This window comes from Pagrus pagrus (genome assembly GCF_965226575.1).
Source record: "Pagrus pagrus genome assembly, chromosome: 7".
NCBI classification, from domain to species: Eukaryota; Metazoa; Chordata; class Actinopteri; order Spariformes; family Sparidae; genus Pagrus; species Pagrus pagrus.
This window is the reverse complement of record NC_140191.1, coordinates 1,969,790-1,990,268: the sequence shown is the minus strand read 5'-3', so window position 1 is coordinate 1,990,268 and position 20,479 is coordinate 1,969,790. Positions and strand designations below refer to the sequence as shown.

At 42.6% G+C, this 20,479-nt stretch overlaps 2 protein-coding genes and 1 long non-coding RNA gene across 3 annotated transcripts in view; 1 reads left to right on the top strand and 2 right to left on the bottom strand.

Moving 5' to 3' along the window:
• Positions 1 to 18,313, bottom strand: part of LOC311260066 (uncharacterized protein) — a 38,135-nt gene extending 19,822 nt beyond the window's left edge. Inside the window, exons 1-2 of the mRNA XM_084357579.1 lie at positions 17,887 to 18,313; positions 16,054 to 16,100 (exon numbers count right to left, since the gene is read on the bottom strand). Coding sequence (XP_084213705.1) covers positions 16,054 to 16,100; positions 17,887 to 17,948 — 109 coding nt within the window. The 5' untranslated portion in view covers positions 17,949 to 18,313. The remainder of the gene's footprint in view (positions 1 to 16,053; positions 16,101 to 17,886) is intronic.
• On the bottom strand, positions 203 to 4,175 carry LOC311259561 (stonustoxin subunit beta-like). Its single transcript, XM_084356795.1, has 2 exons — positions 4,007 to 4,175; positions 203 to 3,274 (listed from the first exon to the last, which is right to left on the bottom strand). The coding sequence occupies exons 1-2, from the start codon at positions 4,044 to 4,046 to the stop codon at positions 2,739 to 2,741; spliced, it is 576 nt and encodes a 191-aa protein (XP_084212921.1). The 5' UTR covers positions 4,047 to 4,175; the 3' UTR covers positions 203 to 2,738.
• LOC311259569 lies at positions 9,164 to 12,267 on the top strand. The gene is made up of 3 exons (XR_014622918.1): positions 9,164 to 9,429; positions 9,742 to 10,042; positions 10,930 to 12,267. It is a non-coding gene; the product is annotated as an uncharacterized lncRNA (long non-coding RNA).
• Positions 18,314 to 20,479: the final 2,166 nt, after the last annotated feature.

The following is a 20,479-nucleotide window of genomic DNA, read 5'->3' as shown; positions in this document are numbered from 1 at the left end:
ACATTTACAATATTAATGACGTAATAATACAATATTACCATAAGTAAATAAACAAGCTGTTCTCTGAGGAAAATAAGGTACCAGAACACTGCTTGAAGCTAGAAAGGTGGCAGGGTCCGCCACATATAAATAAAGTAAAACAGTATGAACTGTGTTGTCCTTTAAGGTCAGTTTGTTTATTCAGTTTATTCAGTCATGGAAACAAAGAGAGGTTGTTTATTTAGTTTGTTTAGGCAGAAAAAATGAGCCAATGAAGATCTTGAATAATGAATAATCACATATGTGCACATAAAACAGGAAAAAATACATTGAACGTTGAAATAGAGTGTAGCATCAGCAAGTTAAGTGTACACACAACCTATCCAGACACTAGTACGCTCTATTTACTGGTAACAGCTTTTACAAACAGTAGATCAAACTCCTGGCTTATTTTATTCACATCTCACAATAATCTACTTAATATAAAATACATCATCCAGTGATCAATAACTACCTGAACATACAGTAAACAACCTCTGATTTGGTCATGTGATATTTTATTGAATTAAATGTGCCAAATAGCAAATGAATGCTCTTGTTTGAATTGATGGTAGGGCAGGTGTGGTTATTAGAAATAACTAAATAATTAATATTGATAGTAATTATCAAAATTAAAGTAATCAAAATTAAAAAAAAATTAAAATAATATTCAAATCATTGAAACGCGACACCACCCTGGAATCAGAGAACAATAACCAGACCAAAAACAGTTTCATAAGAAGGTTTCAAATATTATAAATATTTGTTAAACATTTAGAATTAAAGGAACAGTGAAGGAAATGAATCTGAGCACTGACCATCACAACCAGTAATTACCACAAAACATATGCACAAAATAATCACAGAAAACTGCTCCGTACAATATAATAGAATCTATTAATGTTAGCAAACTGATCAAATCAATAATTATCAATCAACAAAGATCCATCATTCAACTACAGCAGCTAAACTATGAAACTAAAACACAAAGACAAACTAAAGCAGCAAACAAGCATGCAGCGAGTGTGTGTGTGTGTGTGTGTGTGTGTGTGTGTGTGTGTGTGTGTGTGTGTGTGTGTGTAAGAGAGACAAAGAGAGAGCCACAAAGCTGGTTGTGCTACCACAGGACAACCGTATCCAATGTTATAGCGAGGTCATTAACCATAAGTCTCCAACAAGTCAGAGAACGAGAGCTAACGCTCGGAGCAAAGTGAAGAGGGAGAAACAGCTGTGGAGACACAATACTCGCCTTCCTGTCAGTCAGGGGCCGGTGAACAAACTCGAATCGCCTTCGGCTGATCCTTGATAGGAATGCGGCTTATTGTACGCTCACACAGCGGCTAAGCTAACACTTTAGCTCCACAGAGAGGAGAGGCTTGTATCAGCTTGTGATGAGCAAAAAAAACAAGCAATAGTGTTTTGTAATGTAAAACTAACTGCAAGTAAAAAGGACTCAGCGGTCCACAAGCTCAACAGTGTAACAATACATGCAAATTTCTAGTATCTGCCCAGACACTAATTAAACCACACAGCGGAGTAGATGTGGGTTAAGAAAACTGGTCAAAGCAGCGTTTTCTGAGGGGAAACCTTCTGCAGGGATGAGAGACTGCGGTTGTGCTGCTCTTCTCTGGATCCGGGACATGTTTGCTAAACACGGGGCAGTTTTGGCTCGTCCAGCGAGGTTAAAGACTGTGGTCAACGTTTGTGTGCTCCCTTTTAGTAACAGCTGTGTAGATGAGAGCTGATGCTTCCAGCAACATGTTACGATGGGACTGCTATGAAACAGACGTACAACTGTTTTTATCTTCTCATAGATTAATCTCATTTGGGACAAATCAATCTCAGTTGGTAGAAACATCTGCATGTATCTGCCTTGGATGAGTTTTTGGAGCCTGTTCTGTTGTATTCAGTTTGAGGGGTTAGTGGATCCAGTGCTCGTCTTCAAACTGGCCTCTGTCGGTCTCAGAGGCTGCGTCCAGTCCCAGCCTGGTGTCCAGCTGAGCCCTATCGCCTACCGTGACTGCCCCAGTGATCCAAGGTTGTGATGTAGGTAAACTGCAGTCAGCGAGTGAGAATCCACGCCTAACTGAGCTAATTAACTAAGGGCAGCTAGTTGCTACAGCCAAAGAAAGGAGGTTGTGTTTTCACGTGTCCAGTTGTTTCTTTGTTGGTTTTTCAGCAGGATGACACACAGACTACTGAAGGGATTTCCATGAAACCTGGATGGAGGATGGGTCTTGGTTCAGAATAGACCACATTAACTTTTGGTGCAGATCCAGGAAGTTTTTCTCATTTTCTTTAATGTTGTTAGATACGACGACATTTTCATTTATATCTCAGAGAATAATGCATCAAGGATCTTGAGGAAGGAATTAGGATGTACTGAGGTTGCTGGTATCTCTGAGTGATTGGATTAGATTAAGAGGACTGTTTGGCATTGGTGGAGGTATGCGCTCTAAATATATTTTTGATGGTTTGTAGATGACACTAAGAATTGCACCTTTTATTATTGATCAATTTGGGAATGATCCCGATTAACAAACATTCCAACATGTATAACAATGCATTAGTGATCTACACATATTTCTTGTCTTTAGTTTCTACAGATGTAAGAAAAAAGCCACAGAAGCAAGATTAATACATAAATCTCTTTCAGCATTAAGGTGGCCCCTGGCCTGAACCTGCACTGGATACCCTAGAAGACTTCCCTACCCTCTCTACTATATCGGACACAAAGACACTGAGGAGTTTGACGGGTCCATCCTCACCCTGAATGCAGGGTAGACCGGCTCAGTGAATGTGGTTTGGAAGGTTTGGAGGTGGGTCAGTGTGTCAGAGGACACTGTGTAGAAGGACAGAGTGCCAGCAGGCCAGTCCAGGTACACTCCCACTCTGTTCAAAGATCGGCGACGGATGGACGCTCTCCTGTTATTATGCAGGACAGAGTAACCTTTATCATCAGAGCAGCTCAGACTCCAGGACTGATCATTCCTTCCAAGACAGCAGTTGTCACCCTGTCCTCTCCTTTTGATCCCTCGGTACGTCACTGCTATATAAACATGTCCTTTCCACTGGACCTCCCAGTAACAGCGACCAGTTAAACCATCCTTACACAGCAGCTGTTTCCAGTAGTCAAATCTCTCTGGATCATCAGGATATGGCTGCTTCTCTCTCCCCACTGTCACCTTCCTGTTGTTGTCCGACAGCATGAGATTCTTGTTTGCTGTGTTTGGGTCCAGTGTGAGTTTACATGCGTCTGATTGAGAGAAGAAGACAAAAGGTAGCATCAGTTGTTGTCTGAAAAATTACCAAGTAAAGTGTTTTTTAAAATATAAGTGGTTTTAGTTGGTCTCTGGTCGTGATGACCTGCCCCAGCCCCTGATGTTTGCTTTTTTCTGTTCTAGACCAGAAAACTATTGGTGCTAGTCTGAAACCACTTCTCCTGGCCAGGAACTGGTCCTTTGCAAAGAACTGGACCCAGAGAAGGCACCGGCTCCGAGCCAGAACCTGAACTGCCTCGATCGAAAAGTGGGTATCAGTGATCACTCAGTGATTCCTGATACACTGGGATATATACGTATATAAGGTCTTATATACAACCCTGCAGACTGTTGGTTCTCCATGACATGAAGCAATTTGTCAATCAAAATCAACTGTAGGCTTCTTCAGCTCATTATTTAAAAAAATAAAAATAAACACAAACAATGACACACTTACACTTCCTCAGACCAGGTTTCATGAAATGTGATCCAACAGGATCCATCCTGCAAAAACAGTGAGATCAGCACTTAACAACTTCAGTGAAAACTGTTAACAGTGTTTGTTGAATATCCAGAGAATGAAACTTTCTGGAAAGAAGAGTTTTACTGTAAATCTGTGATCATCACAAAAAACAAACATATTAAAGTTCTGCATGGTTAGATACAACGAGAGCTAAGTGGGACAGTTTTTTGTGATCAGTTCAAACTACACTCGTGTCTGTCCGTACCTGAGGGTGTCCAGTCTCCAGTCAGGATCTCTGAGTCCATCAGAAAGCAGCTTCACTTCTGAGTCTCTTGGATGATAATGATTGTAGCTCAGGTCCAGCTCTCTCAGACGGGAGGGGTTGGATCTCAGAGCCGAGGCCAGTAAAGCACAGCCTTTCTTTGTTATCAGACAGCCTGACAGCCTACACACACACACACACACACACACACACACACACACACACACACACACACACACACACACACACACAAACACTCTTCTTTAAGCACGGTTGGTGTTCATTACACATCTACATTAAAAGCTTCACTTGGCAACAGACTCATCACATGTTACGTCTGTTTATTACAGTTTGTGTTGATACTGTAAATAAACTGACAAACAGTCTGAGAGAAGTTGTCTCGACTCTGTGTGAGTCAAACTTTTAATATCAAAGTCTATGAAGTTCCCAAAAACTAGAGTAGCAACAGTCTTGACATGCATAACATCTTTTTCCACCCCATGTTAGCTGTGAAGACGATGGGTCTTCTGTTGAACAACCTGATGAATCCTGACCTGAGAACCTCCAGTGTACAGTTTGGACTCCTCAGTCCAGCACAGAGCCGCTCCACTCCTGAATCCTGCAGGTCGTTGTTACTCAGGTCCAGCTCCCTCAGACTGGAGGACGGTGAGCTGAGAACTGAAGACAGAGCTTCACAGCTTCTCTCTGACAGATTACAATCGCTCAGCCTAAAGAAGCATCAGCAAAAAAAAAGAAACAGTGAGATTATTCTTTCCAATTTTAATGTATTTTATTTACGTAGTAATATTTTAAACCTACTGAGCTTTAGTGAAGGCTTTGACAACTGGCAGCAGCCTCAGAAGAGTCTCATCTGACGCACAGTATTTCTTCAGGTCAAACACGTCCAGATCTTCTCCAGATGTCAGTAAGATGAAGACCAGAGCTGACCACTGAGCAGGAGACAGTTTATCTGTGCACAGACGTTCTGAACACAGGTTCTGTTGGATCTCCTCCACTAGAGAACGATCATTCAGTTCATTCAGACAGTGGAACAGACTGATGCGTCTCTCTGTAGACAGATTCTCATCGATCTTCTTTTTGATGTATTGAACCGTTCCTTGTGAGCTACTTCCTGTCTGTGTCATCAGGCCTCGTAAGATCGTCTGATTGGTCTGCAGTGAAAGACCCAGGAGGAAGCGCAGGAACAAATCCAGGTGTCCATTTGGACTCTGTAAGGCCTTGTCCACAGCCCTCTGGTAGAAAAGTTCAGTTGTGTTTCTGGACAATTTAGACCACCAGGTTGATGGTTCTTCTGCCAGCAGATTGACTCCAGAGTTGATGAACGTCAGATGGACATGAAGAGCAGCCAGAAACTCCTGAACACTCAGATGGACGAAGCAGAACACCTGGTCCTGGTACAGTCCTCTCTCCTCTTTAAAGATCTGTGTGAACACTCCTGAGTACACTGAGGCTGCTCTGATGTCGATGCCACACTCTGTCAGGTCTGATTCATAGAAGATCAGGTTTCCTTTCTGCAGCTGCTCAAAAGCCAGTTTTCCCAGAGACTCGATCATCTTCCTGCTCTCTGGAGTCCAGTGTGGATCGGTCTCAGCTCCTCCATCATACTTGATGTTTTTCACTTTGGACTGAACCACCAGGAACTGGATGTACATCTCAGTCAGGGTCTTGGGCAGCTCTCCTCTCTCTCTGGTCTTCAACACATCCTCCAGAACTGTAGCAGTGATCCAGCAGAAGACTGGGATGTGGCACATGATGTGGAGGCTTCGTGATGTCTTGATGTGGGAGATGATTCTGCTGGCCTGCTCCTCATCTCTGAATCGCTTCTTGAAGTACTCCTCCTTCTGTGGGTCAGTGAACCCTCTGACCTCTGTCACCATGTCAACACACTCAGGAGGGATCTGATTGGCTGCTGCAGGTCGTGTGGTTATCCAGAGGCGAGCAGAGGGAAGCAGTTTCCCCCTGATGAGGTTTGTCAGCAGCACATCCACTGAGGTGGACTCTGTAACATCAGTCAGGATCTCAGTGTTGTGGAAGTCCAGAGGAAGTCGACACTCATCCAGACCGTCAAAGATGAACACAACCTGGAACTCTTCAAACCTGCTGATTTTTCTGGTTTCAGTGAAGAAGAGATGAACAAGCTCCACCAAGCTGAACTTTTTCTCCTTCAGCACATTCAGCTCTCTGAAAGTGAATGGAAATGTGAACTGTATGTCCTGGTTGGCTTTGTCTTCAGCCCAGTCCAGAGTGAACTTCTGCGTCAGGACTGTTTTCCCGATGCCAGCGACTCCCTTTGTCAACACTCTTCTGATTGGTTCATCTCTTCCAGGTGAGGCTTTAAAGATGTCTTCTTGTCTGATTGTTGTTTCTGGTCTGTCTGGTTTCCTGGATGCTGTTTCAATCTGTCTGACCTCATGTTCATCATTGACCTCTGCAGTCCCTCCCTCTGTGATGTAGAGCTCTGTGTAGATCTGATTCAGAAGGGTTGGGTTTCCTGCTTTAGCGATCCCCTCAAACACACACTGGAACTTCTTCTGAAGATTAGATTTGAGTTTTCTGCGGCACACTGCAGCAGAAGTTCCTACAGGGAAAAATGACACATTGGATTAGATTGTACAAGTCTCTTTTAAGATCTGATACACTGACTGCAGCATAGAGCTGTCATCAGATGTGGAGCCATATGGCATTTTTCCACCAGCACATTTAGCCATGCCAAAGCAAACTTCGCCACGCCAATTTGCTTTTCCACCACCACTTCATATTTACAGCAGATATTATGTTTTTCCTGCTACATCTATCAAAGGCTTCTTACTGTTATACAGAGAGTCAGCCAGCTCTTCCAGCTTCATTCCTCTCATGAACTGCAGGGTGATCTTCAGAAATGCCTCCTTGCCGCTCCTCCTCTGTTCTTCTTCTTCATCATCTATGATCTCCTCTTCCTCACGTTGGACCTCTAAACATTCTGGGTAATCTAGACTCAGAACCTTCTGGAACTTCTTCAACTCTTTCTTCACAAAAGTAACAATGTTCTCCTCAAGACGCTGGAACAAAAACATATTCATTTGTTCAGATCATCTGCTGGTGTCATTTTGTTGAACTACAAAACATTGCTAACGCTACCTAGCAAACATTAATGTTGCCAATGCTATGCTGGTATGCTTCTTCAAGAAGCCTCTTGAATGAGAGGTGAAACATCTTCAAGAACCTGAAACAAGTCCAGTCACCTACGATACAGCACTTAGTATTACCATGACCTGGATGACTGAGAACCTTCATCACTATCTAAGCTTTAATGTGTACGTTCACTGCTCAGCAGTGAAAAAGGCAAGGCAGTCTTTTTTCTCTGAGATTATTAAAAATAATACCAACAATGCCCGCACCTTATTCACTGTTGTCGACAGACTGACAAACCCCTCAGTATCTGTTCCTCCTGAACTGCTGTCCAACAAGTCATGCAATGACTTTGCAGCCTTTTTTACAGATAAAATTCAGAGGATAAGACAAACAATAAGTGGCTCCTTCTCAGGAAACTTGGTTATGTCACCAGTTCCTCCTCAATCTTCTAGACATCTAGAAAAGTTTCAACCCATAGACCATGCATCTCTGACAGTAACAGTTAAGAATATAAAATCCACGACCTGCTGCCTTGATATGCTGCCTACAAATTTGTTGAAAAATGTTTTTAATTGTGTTGCACCAGAAATATATATATACAATTTCCCAAGGCCTTGAAAACTGCAGTAATCAACCCTCTTTTAAAAAAGCCTAACCTGGATGCTTCAGTATTAAAGTAACTACAGACCAATATCAAACCTTGCATTTTTGTCAAAGATCATTGAGAGAGTTGTTTATCAACAAATTCACTCTTTCTTGACCCAAAACGCTCCTTCAACGCTTTCCAGTCTGGTTTTCGACCACACCACAGCACTGAAACTGCACTTATTAAGGTGTTAAATGACATACGCCTTAATAATACTGATGCATCAAAAACTTTAGTGTTGGTATTACTGGATCTTAGTGCAGCATTCGACACAGTTGATCACAACATGTTTCTCGACAGACTGGAGAAGTGGGTCGGAGTTTCTGGTACGGTGCTAAATTGGCTCAAATCTTATTTAGCAGATCGAGACTTCTTTGTGTCGCTAGGTAATTGTGAATCTGAGCGAACAAAGATGACATGTGGAGTCCCCCAAGGCTCTATTCTTGGGCCACTTTTGTTTAATATCTATATGCTCCCACTGGCCCAGATCATGGAGTATCATAACATCTCTTACCACTCATATGCTGATGACACACAGCTCTACATCACAGTGTCACCATATGACTGCAGTCCATTACAGTCGCTGAGTGAATGTATCCAACAAGTCACTCAGTGGATGGGCCAGAACTTTCTTCAGCTCAACGCTGAAAAGACAGAAGTCATTGTTTTTGGTCCCAAAAACGCAAGGCTTGAGGTCAGTGGCCAACTTCACTCAATTACACTGACAAAGCCAGAAATCTGGGTGTAGTTATGGACTCAGACCTGAATTTTAACAGCCACATAAAGACTATCACTAAATCAGCCTATTATCATCTCAAAAACATTGCACGAATTAAAAGACTTCTGTCTAAACAAGACATGGAAAAACTAGTTTATGCATTTATTCTTAGTAGGTTAGATTACTGTAATGGTGTCTTTACAGGTCTCAGTAAAAAATCAATCAAGCAGCTGCAGCTCATCCAGAATGCTGCTGCCAGAGTCCTGACCAACAGCAGGAAAATGGACCATATCACACCTGTCCTTAAATCCCTGCACTGGCTCCCTGTAAGCCAAAGGATTGAGTTTAAAATCCTGTTACTGGTCTACAAATCACTAAATGGTCTTGGGCCTAAATACATGTCAGAGCTGCTGGTTGGGTATGAAGCATCCAGAGCCCTCAGGTCATCAGGGACAGGTCTACTCAGTGTCCCCAGGGTCAGAACCAAGCAGGGTGAAGCTGCATTTAGCTTCCATGGTCCTCACCTATGGAACAAACTTCCTGAACACCTGAGGTGTGCACAAACTGTCAGCTCATTTAAATCAGGGCTAAAGACATTACTGTTTACTGCAGCTTTCGTATAGTGTAACCCCCATATTCCACTGGATACGGTACGGCTGCGTTACGGCTGCGTTACAGCTCCGGTACGGTTTTGCTCCGTCGTCGTCGTCCGGCAAACCCCACCAGTTGCGTTTTGAGTCCGCCACGGCGCAGCTCCGCCGATCAGCTGGAGTTGCGAGACCGAGGAGTTCTCGCGATAATTACGTAATCGCGCGCAGCCGCAGTTAAAGGTCCGTGTTTATAAACACAACAACACACAGAGAAACGTTTAGTTACCAACAAAGGAGTAGAGGAACGGTGGACCTGCTTTGATTTGTCTTTCTACCATGGGTAAGTAGCCTGTTTATATATAAATGCTTAATTTATTTACTGTTTCTGTTGGAAATGCTATCTGTTTAGAGAGTGCTGTGTTTTGTGCTAAGTTTACCTATTGTTGTTGTTGTCCTAGCCTACATTTGTTTAGCTACAGCCAACAGAAAAGAGATTAAACTGTACCAGGAAAACATTAACAAAAACAAAGTTGCTGCAGTGCCCAGTCAATTTATGAGAGAATATACTGTAATCTAGTGAATGTGTTTTAGTTTTTACACAGTAATAATATAGTAATTCTAATTCTTTGTGTTCTTTGTCTGTATGTTTCAGTGCCTATTCATAGGAGGAGAACAATAGCCCTTCTTCTCCTTCTTGCAAGACTGCGGAGGAGGGGTAGAAGAAGGAGCTTGCATTGGGTCCATCCTCTGAACCAGCGCAGGCCTCACCAAGGGGATTTTTATCATCTTGTGGCTGAACTGCGGCTGGATAGTCAACGCCATCATACCTATTTCCGCATGAGCGCAGAACAAATGGATGAGCTCCTATCCATGATTGGTGATGAACTCACCAGGCAGTCTACAAACTACAGAGCTGCCATAGAGCCAAAGCAGAGACTCGCTGTTGCACTGAGGTGAGCTTAAATTTTTATAGACAATAAATGACCGACCACAAGCTTGAGAAAAAATGTTTAATTTAGAAAAAATATAAAAAATATAAATGTAAAGCAATGACAAACAGAAAATAAATTATATACGAAGTCTTTTAAGAAATATTCACGTATAAATATAAAACCACAGCAAACACAAACAACTATATACAACTTTGGCCTCACAGGTCTGTGTATGGGCTGGCACCCTCTTCCCACTGTGGCTCATCACTTGACGTTAGCATCTGCATGAACGGCCCCTGGCTGCGGGACCTGTGGGGCCTGTCCCTCTCCCCAGAAGTAGAGGGCTGTGGTCCTAATAGAGCTGGAGACACAGAAGATGGTCTCACAGCTGTGCTGGTGCCAGGCAGCTCATCTGACCCACAAACTGATTGCGGTGTCAGTGACCTCTCCTCATCAGCTGGAGCGGCTGGAGCAGCACCCAGACTGCTTTTTGAACTATATAGGAAAAAAACAAAAACACTTATTCCTTGTGTTCATTTATCTATTATTATTTTATTAGGGATTTCATGATTATACTAATCAGTTTAATTAAGATTATTTGCAATGAACCATTAATAATCAAAAAGTTAATATTGTCGTCAATACTGTTATCACTGTTAGATCATTTCATACAGACCTTCTTGGCTGAAGGTAAGGCAACAGGAAGGACATGATGTCGCTGTATTTCCAGTCCTTCTGGGTGCCTCCCGCAGAACCACTGGCAGTGACTTTTTTCTTGTGTTTCACAAAGCCGTCTCTCAAATTCCTCCATTTTGCTTTGCAAACATCAACTGAAACAAAGAAGAGAGACAGGTTAATATAATAATGTCACATGTAACTTATCTTTTCATTTATTTCTTCCCTAACAGGTACTTGGCTTCTGGGGACTCCCTGACCAGCCTTGCTTTCAGCTATCGCCTGGGTCACAGTACTGTCACAAACTCCGTCCATATGGTTTGTGCAGCCATTGAAAAAAATGATGGAGAAGTTCCTGCCAAGGCCGACCCAAGACACCTGGAAGGAGGTGGCACAACGATTTTGGGAAAAATGGAACTTCCCAAACTGCCTGGGAGCACTGGATGGAAAACACGTTGTCATCCAAGCACCACCACGGTCCGGTAGCCAATACTTCAACTACAAAAAGACTTTTTCTATTGTGCTTTTGGCACTTGTGGACGCGGACTACCGATTCAGATGCATTCAGGTGGGAGACTTTGGGAGAACAAGCGATGGCGGGGTCTATGCAGGATCGGACTTGGGAAAAGGAATGGAGAACAACACACTACATGTGCCACCAAGTGTCTCTCTGCCAGGTGCTGCTCACCTAGGGGATGTGCCTTATGCCATGGTGGCTGATGCAGCATTCCCTCTCAAGCCCTACCTGATGAGACCCTTCCCTGGACAGAATCTCAACCACCACAAGAGGATTTTTAACTACAGACTCTCTAGAGCGAGGATGGTGGTTGAGAATGCTTTTGGCATTCTGTCATCCCGGTGGAGGATTTTTCATCGCAGGATTAATCTGCACCCCAAAAATGTGGACACGGTTGTGGTGGCTGCCTGCATCCTGCACAATTTCCTACTTGCTCCCTCTGAAAATGTGAGGCTGCTGGAAGAGGCTGAGGAGGTGGGGAGACACATGGCACCGGTGAGAAACATGGGAGGAAACAGGGCTTCAAGAGAGGCCTGTGCTGTGAGGGAGTGCTTTGTAACTTTCTTCACCTCCCCCGAAGGTGCTGTGTCCTGGCAGGACAGGATGGTGTGAAACTTCAAAGACATTACTGTTAACAACTGTAAATGTCTGGAAATACTTATTTCCACCTGGTCTGAAGTAGCTTGTGTTGTAACAAAGCAAATAACTGTAAATATGTGAGCGATTCTTTTATTACTGAAAATAAAAGGTTTGAAAAAGTATTGCTTGAGAAATTCTTGTCAGCCCCCCTCACAACATTTACAAGTGTGAAAGTAACACCTCCTGTGAAAAGAAGTCAAGACACAGTCAAGGTAGAGTGCAAATACAAGACATCCCCCAACAGAACCTACTCTCTAGAAACATTTTAAAACTTAGCAAGCAAAGTTTATTTTCAGTTATTTTCTTCACTTCAATTAATGTCAAGCAACATCATAAAAACATGGTTAAATTTACTTTACATTATCACATAAAATACCTGTAAAATAGTTAACTATATATATTTCTAATGACATGATTATACAATTTGCATTATATCAGTACTGAAAGTAATTAGTAAAAACTCACCCTCCACTCCCAAAACTCCTGCTACAGTGTTCCACGCCTTTTCCTTTTTGATATTATCCTTGTAAAAAGGATGTGTGGGGTCATAGATAATCTTGTGGTTCTCAACCTCCATGATTAGTCTCTCCTCATCCATGGCTTCGTCAATGAACTCTGAAAAACCTCTGACCTGTTGACTCCAGGCCTGGCCCCGCCCATTATGACGTTTTGGTGACGTAGTTACGTAAAATATCATCCGGCGTCAACACGGAGTGTTTTATTTTGAAAGGTAACCGGATGTTTTAATGTTGTGTTGGTGTCTGACTTCCGGTTTCGCCATATTTGCTCTGTGCTGAATTGCTGCGTTGTGCTGCGGCGTCCGCAAAAAATAGAAGTCCTGCGTATCTGCTCCGCAGGGCTGCGGACTGCCGGAGCTGGCACGCAGCAGACACGCAGCGCAGCGGACCTGGTGGAAATTAACACAGACTAAAGTGTTACGGATCAGCTCCGCCACGTAACGCAGCCGTACCGTATCCAGTGGAATATGGGGGTAAGACCTTTCTGTTTGCCACTGCCTTTCACCGAAGCAATTTTAAGGCTTTGAACTGCACTGTAACTTTTATTTTCTCTGTGACTTTTGTTTTCTATTATTGTGCGTAGGAAATCTATTCTATTTTAGCCTACTTGCCTATTTCTTAACTTGTTTTAATGTTTTGTTTTAATGTATTTTAAATGCTTTTATACGCCTGTAAAGCACTTTGAGTTGCCTTGCGTCTGAATTGTGCTATACAAATAAACGTGCCTTGCCTTGCCTCAGCAAAATGTGATGTGTTTGTATGTGTGTATACGCACTATAAATATGGAGTCCAGTTCTGTTTGACGACCAGTGGAAACCTCTGACGTCTCCTGGTGAATACTGGGGAGAAAACAAGATCCATTAGTGATGAAGACATGTAACTTTACACTGAAGGATGAAGGTTAAAGCATACAGCTCATACACAAAACCAAGGGTTTGAGAAGAGATGGAGAGAAAGAAGTTACAAGACTAGCAAAGCCTAATTTGACCACGTTCAGCTGCATTATTAGTGTGAATGCTGTAATAAAGCATAATAAAGTTATTATTATTCTTCCGTACGTTTTTCGGTCAGCTTCTCCTCCTACACATTTTGAGCTACAGAAACCGTTCAGCTATCAAAATGTTCAGCTTCTTAAGCTCTTTCAGCCTTGTACTTTTCAGCTTTCTGACTTTTCTGCTTTTTCAAATATTCAGCTTTTACAAAATAAAAATTACAATGGAAGTGAATGGGAAAATCTTCAAATCCTCTTCAAACCCACCTGATTTTCAACCTCTTCTCCTCCTTCATAGTTTGACCTCCAGACATCATTCAAACTTCGAAGAAGTCACCAGACTTTGAACTATTCAGCGTGTATTCAGCTTTTTAAAATCTTTTACGGTTTTGAAATTATCACAGTTTTAGTTTTAAGGTTTTTTAGCTCGTGCTCAGATTTTATAATGGGTGTGCATTGCAGAATGTTCAGAGCTGCAGAGTGGGTCACATGACCGCCAGAGTGGAGAGCAGCTGGAAAACCTGCTGAAAAAAATATCTTCAGCTTGGTTTAGATCCCACATCTTTTACTTCACATAGACAATATATACATAAAAATGTAGGAAATCTTGTTGGCTTTCAGCTGGTGGTCTTATTTCAGATATAGGACTTACACTTTTGGCTGTAGAAGCCCTAGAGCGACAACCACTCCAGCAACTCCCCCATAAGCCACAATGTAAATTTTGAGCCTGAAGTTCTGGAGGAGAGCAGACGGTACCGGTTTTGTCTCTCGCTCAAACGGTGCGTTCAGACCAAACGCGATGGACGGTCGCGATGGCGCGTCGGGCGACGCATTTCGGGCGATACGAGCAACGCGATGACGCGTCCATCGCGGCCATCGCTTCATCGCGTCCATCGCTTGAAGTTGAAATTTGAACTTTTCAAGCGACATCGCGTGACGCTTTGCCGCGACATCCAATCAGCGTTGATATCCAAACCACGTCACCGACGTAGTGACGTCAGGCGAACTTTTCAAAAAATGGCCCGGGCCAAGAGGTCCTCAAACTGGGCCACCGTCAGCCTAAAGTACCGCTGGAAACGGCCGTCATCCAGACGCAGCTCCTGGAGGAGGTGATGGTATTCACCCAGCTGTGAGCGTCTGCGGAGGATCTCATGAACCCAGACGCGGCGGCGTTTGGGTTTCGGATCCAAATACGTCCACAACAGATAAAGCGCAGCTATGGTAGTTAACTCAGCCATGGTTGACGAGAACAGCAGGAAGTGAAGGAAATAGCGGGAGGAGGATTTTTCTAAATCACTTCAGCAGTAGTAGTATTTCGCAGGAAATGCAATTTTTCCAGTTTAAGATTAACCTCCATTTTTATACTTTCTCACATGTAGAGCTGTGATTATTAAAGTAATGCAGCAATGTTAGAGTAGTGTTATAAAGTTATCTCCCTCTGTTGAGAATTTGTGCTGAGAAGGTCCTTTAACTTACTTAGAATTTGAATTTTGTCTTTTGAAAACAAGAGGGAAGTCCATGTACCTGTCACTCTTCATGGAGGCGTGACTTGGTGCAGGAGAATCTGCTCTGTCCTGCTCATTCCTGTAAAAATGAAGCATTAAAAAAAGGAATTCAAATTTTCTCCAAAATTTGTGCTTAGAAAGTTCATTTGACCTACTCAAAAATGTCTTCCTGCCTTTTAAACTCAAGAGGATAGTCCTTGGATCGGTCACTCTTCATGGACAAGTGACTTGGTGCAGGAGAATCTGCTCTTTGCTGCTCGAACCTGTAAAAATGAAGCATTAAAAAAAGGAATTCAAATTTTCTCCAAAATTTGTGCTTAGAAAGTTCATTTGACCTACTCAGAAATGTCTTCTTGCCTTTTAAACTCAAGAGGATAGTCCTTGGATCGGTCACTCTTCATGGACAAGTGACTTGGTGCAGGAGAATCTGCTCTGTCCTGCTCGAACCTGTAAAAATGAAGCGTTAAAAAAAGGAATTCAAATTTTGGAGAAAATTTGTGCTTAGAAAGTTCCTTTGACCTACTCAGAAATGTCGTCTTGCCTTTTAAACTCAAGAGGATAGTCCTTGGACCGGTCACTCTTCATGGACACACCGCTTGGTTCAGGAGAATCTGCTCTTTGCTGCTCAGTCCTGAAAGAAATGAAGCGTTGACAAAGACAGGTGGACGTATATGGAGCTCAGTGACTGTGAGGAAAGATGTGTTACCAGCTACAACAGATAGGAAACCAAATCTGATGAAGTGCTGTCAGACAATCGAATAAAATCAGGATTGTAACTAGAAGCTTTGAATCCAACAAACGGTTAAAAATAAAATGTCTGACTGAGTAACATCTTCTCCTTCCTCTGAGTACTCACACTTCTCTGACAGTGGACTCATTTTACCCTGAGCTCTGGTTGGACAGCTCTTTATCTTACCTGTCAGGTTCGGTCCGACTCTCATGTTCCTCAGACAGAGTGGTGCTGGAGGGAGGGACTCCCTCATCTACCTCCTCAGGCTTACTCATGGTAGAATGTATACCTTCACACAAACACACCAAACATGCTGTGTTAGCAGGACAAATGCTGCCAATAAACACCAATATTTTAGTGATATTTTGAGGCTGTTTCGTGATACAGGATATTTACAGTATCTTGATTATTACCCTTTGAAATGTAGTCAAGTAGAAAGTGGATTTAAAGTAGTTACCTTCAACTACCACGTCTATCTTCTGGTAAATTGTTTGGACTTTTCCCCTGAAAAATATAATTCATTCAGATTTCACTTAAAACAACCAGGAAAATATAACTTACTGCAGGTTACTTACATCCACATCAAGTGACTGTGGAGAGGGTACACTGACACGTGGTCATTGTTTGCTGGTGAAGTCCTCAATAATATGATACAGCTCTAGTGAAGTAAGCAAAGCTGTCACACCGCCTGAGGGGTGTCTTGTCTTGGGTTTTTTTGTCTTGTGAACTTCCTGTTTTATTTTGAAAAGTAACTCTCCTCTCATTTCAGGTCACTTGCCCTTCCTCATGTGCCACCTGTCTGACGTCTCCCCTGATTCCTTATTGTTTCCACCTGTGTTCCCTCACCTGATGTGTCTTATAGTCTGCGTCTCCCTTTGTTCTGTGCCAGAGTGTTTGTGTTTGTCACGCACCCCAGCCTTGATCCAAGCCTCGTTTTTCCAAGTTTGTATTTCTATTACTTTTCCTCTTAAATGAGTGACTTTTCGTTTGTAAATTTTTCCAGTAAGATTCTAGATAATTTATTAGTCTTGTTGTTTGCCTCCGTTGGAGTGATTTTGTGTTACTTGTTTTCATAGCTGAGATTGCCAGAGTAGTTAAGTTAGTGTCTTTTGTTTGCCTCCTTCGGAGTGATTTTTAGTTTCCTTCTTTGTTTCTTTGAGGTCCTTTTGCCTCACGTTACATAGTACTGTTTCATAGCCTACAGAGTATTTAGATGTTTCAAAGCCTGTTTGTTTGTCACTTCGTTTAAGAGTGTAAGTAAAGAATACAAGTGTCACAATAAAGCCTGCTGTAATTGCTCCAAATCTGCTCCTGAGTCCTCCTTCCTAGTCCAGGCCTGACAAAAGCATGAAGTCTTCTTCCTGGAAATAGTACTCAGCTCCCTTACGGTTAAATAACTGCCATCTGCTGCAGTCATTTCCTTTTTTGCTTGTAGCTCCTGTCTCTTCGGGTCGGCTGTTTCCCTGACAGATATTTCCTGCTTTCCTGTTCGTAACTGTGCTAATGCACAATGCTAAGTCATGCTGCATGCTGACATCCACACTAACTTGTTTTTCAAGCTTACTTGCAAAAAGGAGGAGGACCGGGGAGTTGTGCCACACTCAGTGCATCACAGTCCACTCATTTTCCTTATTCATTAAATCTTTATATTAGGTGTGGACCGATTATCAGCACTGATTATTCTGTCAGACTGCCGATAAAATAAACAAATTCAAAAATGTGCTACTTTGGCTCTGATGCAGCATCCTGACACACAGTACTTACTTTCATTGGCCTTAAGGACTGAAGCGAAGAGCTCATGTGTCCTTAGTAACTCTGTAAGGACACGCCCACACAGGATGATTCAATAGGCTGCAACGTCCTCTCCAGTAGAAGTGACACGTCTTCATCAGACTGAAACAAGTCCAGCTGCCTGTGATACAGCACACTCAGCATAAAATCAATAAATTCCACCCAAAAATAATATGTAAAGAAGATTAACCTTCACTTTCATGTGATGTTTTTTCTTATGTAGTTATGTTGAATACAAAATAAATCACCGCCAAACAGAAAGTAGAAACCAGAATATCATTTAGAGGACTTTAGTTCGTGTCTTTTATATAGCCTATATTAAAAAAGGAGGCTAAGTCTGGCCTAGCTTAGCATTTATACTTAATGGACTGACTGAGACTCTTTCAGTGTAACGTTTTTATCAACTTGATAACGGACGCGGTTCGCTGCCAGTGACGTTACACATGTAATAACCCCGAAACATAAGAGTATGGAACATAATAGTTGTACGGTACTTTACCTTTTACTGCCTTTTACAGTCAGCTGTGTCGACTCAAAGCGAGAAAGAGGAAGTGAAAGCATCACGCAGTCAGTATATAAACATGGAAACGACGAGGAGGAGCTTTCCAGGCTGCTGGACACAGGAGGATGGCGCTGCTGCCCGGCGTTACCTCTCGCTTTGTATACCAGCGACCTGACATGGACATGGACACAGACATATACACAAATAAGACATACACGTTAACATACAGGTAAGACCGTTAGCCTGCAGGTAAGACTGCGCGTGCCAGGCGCGGATTCGAACTTCCCGGATCAATAACTCATAAGCGAAACATTGTTAAAACACAAACGACGACTCTTTCCTGCCGTAGTGAGGTAGACACCGAGCTACAAGCGCATTTTCATCAAAACGAGCGGGCTGGACAAATAACACTGGTCTCTATGGACAGCCGTCTGTGAGACGAGGGCGCAGGGACCGTCTACAAAATGCAACACCGAAAAAGGAGACCACAAAAAATATTCAATAACTTCCCTATTATTCACTGTAGTGTCACCAGAATCACTCCGCACATCAACGGTCTCCTGCTGGTTAGACTACAACTGTTAGTTTGGACGAATGTGCTTCTGCATAATTTTGGGGAATTTTCATTGGGGATGGAGTTTAGAAAAACACTTTAACTCCGTCATTCACGTCTTCCTTTAGCAGTGAGAGGACACTGAAAGTTCATGCGTCCATCAGCATTACGCACGAGTGCCACCGCAGTATTACGTTGTTTACAGCGATCAGACTGACGGACGGTGGTTTCTCTCCCCCTTGGATATCATTTCGTAAGTAGAAGTTTGACGTGTGAACACGAGCCTGTTTATATATTGAAGTTTAGTTGCGGTGAACTTGTCCTGCGCTGTGACCAGGACTCACACTGAGGATATGGAGTGTAACGATTCTGTGAGAGCTTTAATCGTGAATTCAGTCCATGTGTGCAGAAGGTAGAGTGCGTGTGGAGACTGAACCGTCTCCAGTGCGCACGGAGCGCGCGGTGTGCGTGTCCACTGCAGCAACTTCACACACAACAACTACATGAAAACTAAAATCATACTTGGTGAAATATGCACATTACTCATTCTTTAATGCTATTTGATGTTATCTTGGATTTCCACCATTGATGATGATAAATTGATCAGTTAGTTACCGAACAGCCCGGACCGCTCCGCTGCGCTCCGGGGGGGGGGTGTGATGGTGACACAGCGCCGACTGAGGAAATATTGATATAAGATTTGAGTTGGCTGATATTTTTACAACTGAAAGGTTTTTATGGAATATTATACTGGAAATTAAATGACAGATGTATCACTGTGTGTAAAATACCGCCTCTCACGTTTAATTTCTACAATCGGCCTTTGATGAATCATCTCATCATCTGTGTCGCCAGTTTGCAGTCTCCAAAACTTTCCAAACTTTGCTTCGAAAGTAGGAAGCAGGGCCATAACCAGGATTTCAGGAAAACTGCCCTCCCACCCATTCATAAAGAAAATCTGGAAGATGAGCACGTGCATGAAACAATCCGTCAAAAGATAAGTTACAAAAATGGCAAATTTTGACTTAAATTTATTAAACTTCTTTAAACTTATTTCTATGCTAAAAAAAAAACTTACTGACATGGGAAACACTTTAAATCAAATTATATGATTAAAAAAAGTCCAAATTATGAGATGAAAACTAAAATTATATGATTAATAAATCTAAATTATGAGATAAAAGTAATAATTATGAAGTAAAATAGTCAAAGCTATATGATTGTTGTAGTAAGTAAAAAATTACAAGATACGAATTTAAATTAGATAATAAATAAAACATTATGCGATTAAAAAAATATCTAATTATGACTAAAAAAAGTCCAAATTATGAGATAAAAACGTCAACATTCATCTCTCAAATGTGACATTTGATCTCATAATTTCGTCTTTTTTAATCTTATGATTATGACGTGACACGAGTTTTTTTCTGTAACTGACAGAAACGCTCTTCCATGTCGAAGCTGTGCTGCAGCTTCACGCTCCTGGCGGCTCCGCTGCGTCCAGACACCAGCTGAAGCCTGTAAACACTGCAGCGTCACACAGGAGGAGATCTGACGCGGGAAACGTCACACGCTGTGTTCACGTCGTCACATACGTTGTCACACACAGGCACGAGCGTGACCGGAAACGCCAGCGAGTCTGAATGACACTGAGGACGAGCACCTCTGACGTCACTCCTGCCGCCGTTCCATCCCAGAAGCTATGACGTAGAGTGCCTTTGATCCTTTACACTGTAAAGGATCAAAGGCACTCCACGTCATGTAAAGTTTAGAGGGTAAGACCAAGAAGCGTCTCAACATTATCTGGACGGTTTTGTCAGACTGGACATTGATACTTGGACATCAGGAGAAATTCTGTAATCTCTCATCGACTTCCACGATGTCTCTCTTCAAACTAACTGGGGTTCCTTTGGTCCCCAGACCTGCTGGTCACCAGCTCAGACCTGGACTGGGCCCTTTTCACCCGAGTTTAGCCATGGTTAACCGAGCAGAACCTCCTGACAGACCACCAGCGGTCCAGTCAGCCCACTCCATAGG

Coding starts and splice junctions, on each gene's coding strand:
- LOC311259561 (XM_084356795.1), bottom strand. CDS start 4,046: ATGGACTCAGAGATCCTGACTGGAGACTGGACACCCTCAG. Junction 3,275..4,006: donor TGGAGACTGGACACCCTCAG/GTACGGACAGAC, acceptor TCTCTCAATCAG/ACGCATGTAAACTCACACTG.